Below are 13,707 nucleotides of genomic sequence, written 5' to 3'. Positions count from 1 at the left end.
CCTGGTTTGCTGCTTTTGCAGCAGGGGTCACAGCCCTCAGTCACGCTTGTTGTGTTTATTGCTCGCCTTCCCTGTAGATGTGCACTCCATGGGCCTGTCAGTCTGCAGCATGGGGTGCCCAGTCCTCGCCCAGGGCCTCACTGGAAGTGGTCACCCAGGGAGGTTGCTCAGTAGCACGACCCACAGCCCTGCCACAGGCATTCTCACTGGACACAGCCTGCTTAGAGCTTCGGGATGTGGTGACCATGTGTCCTTTGTAAACAGCCCCCCAGCCCGCCCCCTTCCCGCTGTGGGCTCCTCCTGTTCTGCCTGCAGATGGTTCAGTCAAAGGTTAGTCTTCTCACTCCTTGCCTTCTGCAGGATGCGGCTGGCTCTCCAGCCATCCGGTGAGGGTGTGGGCAGATCACGTGTCTTAACTGTGTTTGAGTCCAAGACAGCTGATGCCTCCCACCTTCTCTACTCTGCCCTCCAATATACCTGTGCACATGTACATATGCATACATACACATGTGTGCACACACACATGTGCACACACACACACAGCATGTGTGCACAAGTCCTGGCTCTGGCAGTCGCCAGCACCAAAGTGTAGTTTAGTTTTGTTCTGGGTTGTCTGCAGAGAGGGGTAGACGCCCTGCCCACTGTCCACCTCTGGGTCCCCCTCTGGGCACTCTCCAGCCCTTGCTTCTGGGAGTGCATGGCATAGCACCCTCTCCTTCAGGAGCCGGGCACCTGTCCCACTCCCCCTGCTGTTCAGGTCCGGCAGGGCTCTCCTGTCCTTGCGGGGCTGCAGGCAGTCAGTCCTTTTGCCCGGAATCACTTTGGTCCATCTGCTGATCAGGGCTGCCCTTTACCTCGAATAAACTACACCCAGACCCAACATGTCCTATTTTTAACCATCTGATTCTTGTTCAAGGTAGCAGTCTCCTCCTCTTGCCCCAAATGCCACCTCGTTTGGCTGTAAGTCCTGGTCAGTGGTCTGAACAGAAAGGGAGAAGCAGAGAGAACAAGGATAATGAGTGACAGCATGAAAGTATGACCTAAAGGGAGTTTCCAGCAGGCAACCCACAAATAATTCCCGAGAACCCAAGGCAGTGGGGCTGCTCCCTTTCCAGTCACGTGGGCTAGACATGTGGTGAGCCCTCTCTTCTAATTCCAGTCATCACGGCCCTGGAACTGGGAGGTGCTGAGCGCTCTCATGTCTGCTGGGCCCCCCTAACAGAGGGGCCCCTGAAGGTGAGAAGCTGTGAGTCACAAAACTTGACATTTTAGTATCTTGCTTTTATAACTGAAGGACCACATGATAGGGACTCGGGTACCAGGTCTGGTGGCACTTCTTAACTTAAGGCTGTGGGAGCAAACCGGTGGTGGGTGATGTTTATTATCTGGCCTGAACAGGTGTTTAAAGTTTTGAGTGAGTGGTCAACATTTAAAACTTGGAAGATCTGACATGGAAATCCAGACTTGCCAAGTTTCTGTAAAATGTCAGACAACACAGGGACCCCGGGCCGACAATCCCACAGGGCAGCACTGACCCGAGCGCAGGGGCCCCTTCGAGTCAGGCTTGTGCTTCCGCTTTGCCACACACCCCAGAGCCCTCTGTCCCAGAGGGGTCACCTGCTAGAGGGGTAGCCTCTAGGTTCACACAGAGGCCCCGAGCACTGTACTCAGGGGCTCACTGACCTAATGAAGTCCCTGATCACGCAGTTTATTAAATCAGTTTAACCACCCACAGAGAAGCCTGGGAAGGAGGGGCAGGTGGGCAGAGCACACTCCCTGACCCAGGGACACACCGTGTCCCCCTGTCCTCTCTCTGCCACCAGGGCCTTTCCCGCTGTGCTTACCAGGACAGAGTTTTGAGCAAGAAGCCTTGGCAGACACGGGGTACCCAGGGCAATTACACTTGCTCTGTGGGCGCATGGCTGCCGGTGGCCTGCTGAACAGGTCTAGTTTTCACGTGCATTTCTTGGGTAGAGCACACGTGGGACCAGGCTGGTTGTCACCAAGGGTCGTCAATTCAGAGTTGACATAATGTCGGCCCAATGCAGGCATGACCGTGACTTAACACTTCCTGTATCTAAGTAGCATTCCTGTTGTTTCTGTCATATTTATTTCTTCTATGTTTGGCATGTCATAGAGGTTATAGGGCTATGTTTAGCACGTCTTACAAATTCTGTTGAGTCTCACAAGCTGCTTGCTTACTGGTTATCTGTTCTCACATATTCTGTGAGATTTGCCTGTAATGCATAAGCTTCCAGCTTACTCACTGGCTGTGTTTAGCCCTCCTTCTGAGCTTCATCCATCCTCTGTAGCATGGCAGGATTGAATGAGCTCAAATAATATGCAGGTGCCTGCTCTGCTCCCTGTTATCTTACAGTCACGGGGCCTCCTAGATTTTCCTTCCTGACTGATCCCTGTAGGCATCTGAGTTTGCAACATCTTTTCAAGGGAGGACACGGACATCTCTCAAACACCTTCCTCATCCTTTCAGGCACTTTGCCAGACACTTCAAAATGTAGCACAATGGGGGTTTTACTTGCATTTAATGAATTAGGAAATTATGAGTGACTTGCCAAAGGCCACACCGCTAGTAAGTACATCCAGGTACCGAATGTCTGTGTGAGATCTAAGTCTTCTAAGCCATACTGGTTTCCTTACTTACTTATTTTAATGCACCTTCTAAATGTCTCTGATTACTTCACTTTTTAGAAGTTGAGGCCATCTTTTAGTTTTGTCTTAGATATGGTGGCTGTTTCCAAATCCTTGCCTGTTCCCCAAATTTGCTGTTATCTTTGTGTGTGTTTTAACGTCTTATTTTCAATTCTGGCTGAGTCATGGGTACCCTCTAAATTGGGGCAATTGCTGAGGCTTGGGTCAGCCTGGAGCTTCTGATGGTGGAGAAACCTGTCAGGAAGCATGAGGAGGAAATGCTCAGAAAATTTGCAGTTAGGGAGTTAAAGCAATCACATCTACAGCCAGAGAAATTTCTCTTTATTTGGCAGAACAGCAATGAGAGCCATTCCAGTCTATTAGATAAACTGTGCACTAATACATCTTTTAGAAATACTCCCAACTTGATGTAATACAAATGTTCAGAAGGATTTGTGTGTTGGCATCTGAACGTCTGCTTGTTAGTAACTTGATAGATCATCTCCCCGCTGTGTTTTAGCGTAGCTGAGATAAATGAAGTGTTGCATATGGTGTGGTCCATTTAGATTCAAATATTCAGCTTGTGCATTATTTTTAAACATAAATAACAAGTGAAAGAAATAACATTGGGGTTTGAAGAATCGTATTTTATCCTTGTTTTTTTTTTAAAGCACCCCTCCCATCTCTTTGAGAACTTTGTCTTTCACTGAAAAAAATTAAGAAAAGAACACACATTTATTTTCCCTGTGTTCACACAAAGCAACAAATCTTTTCTATTACTTTTTCTTGGCCAGTGTGTTTACCTTCACAAAGTAATTGCTGCATGTATGAGAAATGATGAAGAAGAAAAGAGATTGAGTCACAGGCACAGAAGAAAAGCAGTCATTACCTTGTGGCCATGCCTTGAATTTCCACTTCATTTTTTTTCTTCTATAAAGATATATTAATATTTTTTCTAATTTCAGAATTTGGGGAGTTTTACATCTCTTCCTAGAATAAATTTCTCTCGAAATAAATCATAAGATGGGTTAAACTCCCTTTCTTGCAATTGCTGCCCATGGATACCCTTGCCTTTTACTAGTGCATCATAGCAGACCTTTCTTTAGGAGCATGACCACAGTGCCAAGAGTTGCCATTTGTTGAGTACCCAAACACTCTGCTGGTTGCTTCACATTTTTTTAGTTCATCTGCGGGTTAGGTATCGTGAGTCCATTTTACAGATGAAAAAAATGAGGCCTAGAGGAGTTGCTTAATTTAGCCAAAGCCACACAGCTTATTCGTGACTGGGCTGAGTCAGGATCCACGTCTGTCTCCATCCAGAGCTTTATATTATTTCATTCTCCATTGGTGACTGGTAGAGAGTGCATTCTGTGCATTGCCTCTGAAGATTTGGATAATTTGAAGGAAAATTGCCCAGGCTTTTATTCTCATAACTTCCCACAGTTTCAAAGTAGAATAATTCCCCTTATTCTTCACCTGCTTCACAGAGGTGTTATGGGAAGGGAGAAGTACTTATTAGTAATGATCTTGGATTTGAAAGGCATCCATTGTAACAGAATCTTAGGGTCTTTGTGCATTCTTTCAGATTTACCTTCAGACTACAAAATAAAGTTAATATACTCACATAAATGGCATCCCTGTTTTGAAGGTGCTGAAATTGAAGCATAAAGCAGCCATTATTCTTCTTGTAGAAGGCTGAGATTTTGGTCAGCCAGCCAGAAAGCCCTGTTTGATTTTGCATCACTTCCTAGTTTTGGGTTCGGTATCAACCGCGAGGCTCCTTTCTTTATGACACACCAGCTTTAGACCAGGTTCAGAAGCCCAAGGCCAAAGGCACTCTCTGTGCTTGTTGATGATACATCTGCTCAGATGGATGTCTGGAAAGTTTCCTGGATAATAAAGCTGAATAATCTTCCATCTACGTGAGTCTCCTGTTTTTAGGAATCTTCATTCTTCAAACTCCATACACCTCCTCTCCATGGTGCTAACAGGCAGGAGCAGATCTGGCATTGGAGCTTAGACTCCCTGCTCCTTACAGCTCCTGGCTGTAAGACCATCCTCCTCCTGTGGGCACCCCACTTCCCTCAGGTGCCCCGGAGATGAAATTTGTGGAGTTAGTGGAGCTTTGGTTCGTGGAGCCCACTGCAATGGCGTGGGGATGTCTGCTTGGTTCAGGAACTCCTTATGCAGCTTTTGGGTGTGATTCAGTGGCAGCTGTTCCCTTGAATGAGAGAATAGTACCCCTGGGTGGTCACTGACATGGTCTCTGTTCCTCTGTGACCACTTGGCTACAGTCCTCAGCACTCCTTTGGATTTCCTCAAAAGAAAGGTATGTAAACTTTCTTGAACTTTCTCTAGTTCCTCTAGAGAAGGAGATACATTGCACATCTCATAGCAAATAATGAAAATATCCCATTAGGCAATTATGTTCTCCCTCTCCTCCTTTCTAGATATCTTTTGGGAGCTCCAAGTGATGCCTCTTGCTAAGTGGAAGGATTTAGCTCCAGCTTATGTCCTTGGCTTTTATCATCAAGCTTGCATACCCAAAGGACCTTGACATTCAGTATTTATTTTAAAAAAATGAAAATACTAATGCCAAAAAATATGTACTCTTTGTTTACTGCAGCATTATTTACAATAGGCAAGATTTGGAAGCAACCTTGGTGTGCATTGATAGGTGAATGGATAAAGGTGTGGTACATATATTCAGTGGACTATTACTCAGCCCTAAAAAGAATGAAATCTGGCTATTTGTGACAACAGGAATGACCTAAAGGATATTATGCTAAGTGAAATAAGTCGAACAGAGAAAGACAAATATATACTTATATGTGGGATCTAAGAGAGAAAACAAATGAGCAAAAAATAAATAAATAGACTCATAGATACAGATATCAGACTGATGGTTGCCAGAGGGGAAGGGGATGGAGAGATGGCCAAAAAAGATTAAGGGGATTAAGAGGTATAGACTTCCAGTTATAAAATAAATCACAGGGGTATAATGCACAGCATAGGGAATATAGTCAATCGTATTGGAATATCTTTGTGCGGTGTCAGATGGTTATTAGACTTATCATGGTGATCACTTCATAAAGTATATCAATGCCAAATCACTATGAAACTAATATATTGTAATTCAACTATTATTTAAAATTAATTAATTTTAAAAAAGCAACTGAGGACCATGACACTTAGAAACAAAAGGCTCTTAATAGGGGCTCACCCACTAAAGGCAATTTAGAGGCCACCTTTTGTTCCTGCCTATGTTTTTCAGGAGTCTCACAACCTGCATTCAATTTACCCCCAAAGCGTTTAACACAGCATTTCTTCTCAATCAACAGAAAAGGAATTGAGTAAATGACATTTTTTCTTTCTTTGTTTTACAATGTTTTACCCTCTCCCCTAATGCCTACATTTTAAAAACTTTAAACAGTTACTGGTAAGTCAGGAAAGGACTAAAATGCAGGTCACTCTACTGACCACATTTCAGGATAGAAAACAAATTGGAAAATGAAGTAGGAAAGTATTTATTGAAAAGAGACTTTAGGCCCCTTTGTCTCCATTATTCATTTATTTATCATTGAACAAATATTTGGCACCTGTAGTGTGTGTGTGTGTGTGTGTGTGTGTGTGTGTGTGTGTGTGTGTGTATCCCCAAAATCACCAGTGTTGTCTGTCCGCAGAAAGATTTGGTGAGGCTGACCAGGAGTAATTGAATGGCAGTCTGTGGTGTCTATGGGATCGTTGTGATTAGTGGGATGTTGGCTTCTTTTACTACTTCTGGTGTAGTTCTGTTTGCAACAGTTGTCTGAAGAAATTTTAAGTATAGTGCATTAATGAATGATACTAAATAGATTTAAACATTTGGAAAATATTTCATATATTCTCAAACATGTTCATAGTTATGTTGCTTCATAATATTATATTTTGCAAAACTCTGAAAAAACTTTGTTTAGTATATACTAGGTTGATATTAGACTACTTCCTCCAAACTTGCTAAATACAAGGAAATTTAGCCCATTTAAATGTTGTTGCCCTGGTCAGATGGCTCAGTTGGTTGGAGCATCATCCCATATACCAAGAGGTTGCAGGTTTGATACCTGGTCAGGTCACATACCTAGGATGTGGGTTCGATCCCCAGTCTGGGCGTGTATGGGAGGCAACCGATCAGTTTCTCTTTCCTTCTCTCTCTAAAAAATCAATTTAAAAAAACATATCCTCTGGTGAGGATTAAAAAAAAATTTTTTTTTAGCCAAATGTATAACATTTATTTTTTTCTTTTCTTTTTTTTCCCTTTATTGATTAAGATATTACAAATGTGTCCTTATCCCCCCAATGTCCCCTCATCCCCCCAATCCTGCCCTCACCCTCACCCCCTGTTGTCCATATTTTTTTTAATAAATATTGTTTAAGGAAACCCTGTAAGTAACTGTTTTATACAATTTCTTTGTATAAAAACTTTTATTTCCTCCTTACGTACACAGATAGATATACACTGCAAATACATAATGAGGACATCTTAAAATTGACAATCCTTAAACCAGTAAAATGTGTATGTAACATAAATTTGTGACCAGCACTCAATTTAGAATTGTTTATAAGTAAATGCAGTGCATCTTGTAGCTATGTTTATGGTATTTAAGTTATACTTGATCATTTTATGGCCCAGAAAAAATGGGTTTGTATCAGCAGAACCATTCAGCGAGAGAGAAGTAATGAATTTGCTCCACAGTGATATGTAGTAATGATGCCCTACAGTCTCAACATCGAAGAAAATAATTAAGTGCTTTGATCTGATTTATTTGTCATACTGATCTTCTGTCTCTGCTCTCTGCATCAACCCTCATCCTATGCCCAGTTTTAATTTGGAGCAAAATAGGTCTTTAATACATAGTTTCCCTTTATGTATAGTTTTCCCAACCTCATATGCGCCGTTTTTCCAGCTCTAGGTGTGAAGGTGTCTCCATTATGGATAAGAGCTTTGAACATGTCCTGTGGAGAGATGACACCTGTGATTGTTTTGTCTTCCCTCCTCCCATTTCTGCCATGACCACTGATCTGATGATCTTCATTCTTCATCATCATTGTCTTCATAAATTTACATGTTGACAGACAAGGGGGGATTGAAATGTTCTCTATATAAAGTAGGAAGCATGACCCTTTGTCATCCTTGTATTTAAGCTGAACTCAGGTGAAAATCTCATGAGTGAAAATGTTGGAAATCTATCTGTAGGCTCGTGTTACAAATAATATTGAAAATGTACCATATTCTCAGTGCAGTTTTTAAAAATCATACTATGATGCCATTAATTCAAATAATCTGATTCAGGTGAACCTCCTGGAAAGATTGCAGCAGGCCTTGTGCTCCCTTTTGACTGACTTGGGCCAAACCCGGAACCTTTACCTGATGTGAAAGTCAAAATCATCTTGACTATCTCTCAGCAAACTACTGACATGTAGTATAGTGCCCAGCACATAGTGGTTGCTCAGTAAATGTTTATCTCTACAACAAGAGTCCTCTCACCTCCACCTTAATTAATATCAAAGGTTCATTCACTTAAAAGGCTTAAAATCTTGTAGGATAGGGAGGCATTTATATATGTAAGTAATATCAGTTATATACTGAGATGGCAGAGATGGTGAAGGATGGCTGCTTGTTCTACTGTGGGCATGCATGTGGGCAGGAGGGCATGGGGGTGGCTTCAGGGTCTGTCTGGCATAGCTTGCTGGTAGGTAGTGAAATGCACTGAGATGGAATGTTCTAGATATTCTCCAGCAAGACTGTCAGGTTTGATTTTAGACACTTTTGAATTTGAGGGTCCTGTGTGACATCTAAAGAAAGATGTCTCCAGGTTGGGTACTGGGTCTGCAGCTCAGAAGAAAGGTGGGAACTGAGATAGGAATTTGAGACTCACCAGCCTGTGCTTTAGGCTGTGTGATTCCAAGGGCTGGCAGTGCCTACCAGCTGCTGCTTGTCACCGTGACCTCAGGATGTGGGCTGATGTGCACCAGAGTTCCACCTACTCAGCTCATCAACAAAAACTATAAAATAAAGGCCAGACTGAGAATTCTTCTGAGATAAAGCAAAATATATTGTTGTGAGGCAGAAAGATTTTTTTCTCCTTTCTCTCCTCTTTGTACTCATTTTCTTTCTCCTTCTTCCTCCTCTTCCTTTTTTCTCTGTGTTTTCTTCTCTCACTTTCCCCCCTGCTGTCCACTCTGGTGGCTGGTGACCTGCAGCAACATTTTGTATGGGCCCGTCACCAGGACAGAAAGGTCACCTATGGCAGTGGTCGGTAAACTGCGGCTCGTGAGCCACATGCAGCTCTTTGGCCCCTTGAGTATGGCTCTTCCACAGAATACTGACTTATGCACATGGGCCACAAAGTTTCAATAACACTGTACATGCGCGCCCGCATGTGGTATTTTGTGGAAGAGCCACACTCAAGGGGCCAAAGAGCCACATGTGGCTCGTGAGCCACAGTTTGCCGACCACTGACCTATGGGATTTTCTTTCTACAGCCCAACAGGAGGGTTAAGGGATACTTTTCATAAGTTAACTGTCCCTCACTTTCCATAGTCACATGCTGCTTATAACCAGATTTGAGAACCAGAGATGCATGCTTAAGTAGAGAGCAGATATTATTTATGTCTTATTTATGCAGCTAGATTAATGTTTTCAATTCTGGAGAAATTTGACATTCTAATCACTTTCTGTTAATTTTTAAATTATTTGAAACAGTTTTTAGTGACTTTTCCCTCTAATTAATGCTGATTTATTTTTATTTTTGTGGTTAACAGATTACTGTCCTCGATGAGACATGGACTGTATTCAGACGTTATAGTCGTTTCCGAGAAATGCATAAAACATTGAAGTTAAAGTATGCAGAGGTAAGGTGTGAAATAACTGTCTCCAATTAAGAACATTGGTTTTATAGAGTGAATGAGTTGATTGCATTGTCAATGCCCCACCTTTAGACATTAGCTCATAAGTGTCATCAGGTTTTATTTCAATTACTCATCTGTCAAATATATCTTTTTAATTTTTCTCCTTTGTTTCATTTCTGTTTTACACAGTTTAAACATTTTCTGAATATAAAATTTTGAAAGTGATAGTAAAGTGACAGTAAATGAATTTTTTCATAAATTTAAAATAAATATTTTAATCAGTTTACTACTTCTCAACTGTGAGTGACACCTATTAAAATGAAATAGTAATAAATCCCTTGGTATAGATTTACCTTTTTTTCTCTCTTAAAAAAGACTATATTAATGCTTATACTTCTTAATGAGAAGTAAAGTCATAACAGTTAATTTGCCATCAGACATGGAAGGGAGATAAATGGTAAATATGGCATACATTAGACCAGATATTCAGTGTGATACATTAGTGATTTTTTTTGACAAAGATTAATTTTTAAAATACTTTTAAACAAAAAAAATTCTTAAAATTAATGCATGTCTTCTAAATGAATGTATTATTATTATTTCCCTTCAACTAAAGAAAACCTTATAAGCACAGCTCTTTAGTAATTTGGGGTTAAACTGTCTGCAAATCAATCAATAGACACTGCCTAATTAGGCTGTTTTCCCTAAATATTTCCTTAACTTGTCCATGCCTTCTACTCTTTCTTATCTGATACACAGTATAAAGAGAATTACTTTTTGTAAGTAAAGTGATTCCTTGATGTGTAGAAAATATTGAGTCCCGGTAAGTTTAAGCCATATCTGAATTCTGTTGCTGAGCTATCAAAATAGTATTCTGTTTAAAATTGAAGAAGTGCCCAGCCAGTGTGGCTCAGTTGGTTGAGAGTCTTCCCGTGAACCAAAAGGTTGCTGGTTGGATTCCCAGTCAGGGCACTTGCTCAGGTTTCAGGTTCAATCCCCAGTAGGGGGCGTGCAGAAGCCGATTGATGTTTCTCTCTCTCTATTCCTTGCTCTAAAGTCAATAAAAACATATCTTTAAAATTTAACTTAAACTTAAATAAATAAATAAAATTGAAGAAGCTTCAGCTATGAATTATAATTGTGTTTCCAAGAGGCTTTAGTTCCAGAAGTAACTGCTTCAAAGTCAAGTTAAGTTTGTTCTGCAATTTTCTCTTCATGTCCCAAGTTTATATGGACAATAAAAAATAAGAGTATTGTGTACATATTGAATGTACAGAGCAACTTGTTTTTAAAGTGAGTTTCATAGTTCCTTAACTACTTGGTTATAAGCTACTACCTCAGTACTTTAATAGTGTATAAATAATCATATCAACATTCAAAGTTCCCAAATCAATGGGAAAAAATAATTTGCTTGAAACAAAGGTCCAAAAAGTTTACCAGGAATAAATACACACACACACACACACACACACACACACACACACACACTATTATGTTATTAATTAGTAATGTATTTCATATCAGTTTTCAGTGACATTCTATGGGGCATACTTTTTAGATTCTAGTAATCTTGCCTGTCTCTATCATAACTTAGTTATGGCGTCATTAGAGCCCCCGAGTTTCAAATAGGATCAGCCTCCATCAGCCTATCCCCAGGGGGCTTCTTCCTGCAGAGCTTGGGGAAAATATTTTCAAAGCCTTCAGGTGAAACATGAAAGATTGCTGTGTGAGAGCAACTCCTCTCTCTCCCATCTGGCATGTCCGGGTGCCCAGTAAATACCAGTGAGACTGAAGGAAACGATTAGGCAAGAGCTTATTTAATTTGTATATGAGAAGTGGACAAGAGCAAAAATGCCTTCTCATATATCTTAAATTCATATGGGAACAGGCTTGTCTTGTGTCACACAGCTGGTGAGCTGCTGCTAGTGTGGAATCCCAGGAAGTTTGATTCTATTTTTTACTCCTAAACAAACAATAATATAAAAATAACAATGAGGGGGAAATATCTAAAACTGCAGTAGCATCTAACTATAGATCTAGGTAAATCTTATTTCAGTGAGACAATAACAATGGCCATTTAACATTTTCAAGGTGAAGCTTATATATCAAGTTGATTATCAGTTATATATTTTTTCTGTAACATTGATTTCTCTTCTGTGTAGCCTAACTTCACATAGTCTTACTAGCTAAGCGTTTATTGGCAATTGAGATCAGTAATCTGTTTATTAGGTATTCATCAATTATGATTGCCCTTATTTTTAGCAGTTTCTTCTGAATTCTAAATAGGTTTACCTTCAGTTTTGAATTAATCTGTCTTCTTGGTAGACTGACATGTATTGTGCAAAATAATCAGTCCTCTGTCTTTTTTTTCCCCTGTTCCCCTTCATTGACTTTGTATAGAATCTTAATCATGTTAAACCCTGTGCTTTCAAACTCCACATCTATAAAATGACAATACCACAGCTAGTTTGTAAACATTTTGAGAGACTCAGATAAAGTATGTTATTGAAAGCACTATGAAGTAGTACACAGCATCTGCTAGAGAGCATGTCTGAAATTTTCTCAAGCAAATTGTTTCCACAGTACTCTTTATCTATATAGAAACTATGTCATTGTTTTACTCTGTTAAAATCAGTGTAATGCTTTTAAATATCAGTAAAGGTATGCGCTCAGGTACAAAGCCTCACTAAGTGTCCTCTTCTCTCGATGGAAGAGGCAGAGTTACTATTCATGTTTAGTGTCTATGAAGTCCACACCATAGAGTCCATCAAGCCAAAAACATAGCTCTTCAAGCAGCTGAAAATAAACACTTTTAAAACCACATTCCCTTCAACCACTAGAATGCATAGTGAACACCTAGTATTCCCTCCTCCCTCCTCCCCTTTTGAGCGAGTGTCTAGTTGGCTGTGATGTATTTAATAAAGTAGGAGGACATGGGGCTGGGAGATCAGAGGGTTCTTGAGAGGTTCAGAGATGCCAACCTCTGTGTGATTTTTAGAGGAATTTGTTTTAGTACTTTTAACAAGGAGGCCTCCCTCGAGAGCGAGAGCCTAATAGGCTCCTTACCTCTCTGGGACACATCTCCCAGTGAACGCAGCAGATAAGCACTGAAGTCCATCGCTGAGGACCCTTTTTTAATCTTGGCTGAGAGTGATTCTGAAGCAGGTTTGTTGTGTTGGTCTGCCTACAGTCAAAAGGATGAACCATGAAAATGGGATATTTTATGTATTAAAATGTACAAACAAAATAAATGCTAAGGGAACTTTTAATGGCTCTGTGTAGTGAGAGCATCAGTTAGTGGGACAGGCCATCTTGCCTGTCTGTATCATAACTTAGTTATGGTGTCATGAGAGCCCCCGAGTTTCAAATAGGATCAGCCTCCATCAGCCTATCCCCAGGGGGCTTCTTCCTGCAGAGCTTGGGGAAAATATTTTCAAAGCCTTCAGGTGAAACATGAAAGATTGCTGTGTGAGAGCAACTCCTCTCTCTCCCATCTGGCATGTCCGGGTGCCCAGTAAATACCAGTGAGACTGAAGGAAACGATTAGGCAAGAGGTTATTTAATTTGTATATGAGACTTTCAGATCGTGCTGATAGAACCATTTCTCATCTTCTTTCTTTTCCAAGTAATTTCCCCAAAGCAGCACCAGAAAAGAGGAAGAAAAGAAACTGGCCATTGGCCTTGTGTTTGTCTTGGATAGCTTTATGCCATCCATCACTGAAATGCTTTCGAAACAGTTTTGTAAACAGCATTCCAAATTTAATATAAAAATTGCAAATCTACTCACCACCCAAATTATAACGCTACCAACCATAGCCACAGGGAACATGCAGTAAGCCTTAGATAAATTCCGCTGCTTCAAGCCCTTGGCCTGCTTGAATTTTTAAATAGCAAACAACTATGTAGGCAAAACTAGGTTGCTGCCAGCTTCCCGACCTGGTTCGTTATCAGAGGCCGAGCTATCTCACTGATTTGTGTCACACCGTTCTCTCCACTTGATAGATAAGCAGTATTTAAATCACTGTTTCTAAGGGTGGGTGGCAGCTCAAAATGCATCAGAATTAGCTGGGAAGCTTTTCTAAGATATGTGGACCCAGGCCCTAAACTAGGAAATCCTGATTTAGCACAGCTGATGTGGGGCCCAAGAGCGTGGAGCAAAAGCATCCTCAA

The 13,707-nt window shown here is 41.0% G+C and overlaps 1 protein-coding gene across 3 annotated transcripts in view; it reads left to right on the top strand.

Annotated features, from left to right (window-relative positions):
- Positions 1–13,707, top strand: part of KIF16B (kinesin family member 16B) — a 291,552-nt gene that overhangs the window by 226,755 nt on the left and 51,090 nt on the right. For all 3 annotated transcript variants that reach the window (XM_005860579.2, XM_014535047.1, XM_014535046.1), the window contains one exon: positions 9,451–9,540. In XM_005860579.2, the coding sequence (XP_005860641.1) occupies positions 9,451–9,540 (90 nt within the window). The remainder of the gene's footprint in view (positions 1–9,450; positions 9,541–13,707) is intronic.

Source organism: Myotis brandtii, unplaced genomic scaffold (assembly GCF_000412655.1).
Source record: "Myotis brandtii unplaced genomic scaffold, ASM41265v1 scaffold137, whole genome shotgun sequence".
Taxonomy (NCBI): domain Eukaryota; kingdom Metazoa; phylum Chordata; class Mammalia; order Chiroptera; family Vespertilionidae; genus Myotis; species Myotis brandtii.
Note: the sequence above shows the minus strand (reverse complement) of the source record. Positions and strands in the feature narration are given on the sequence as shown.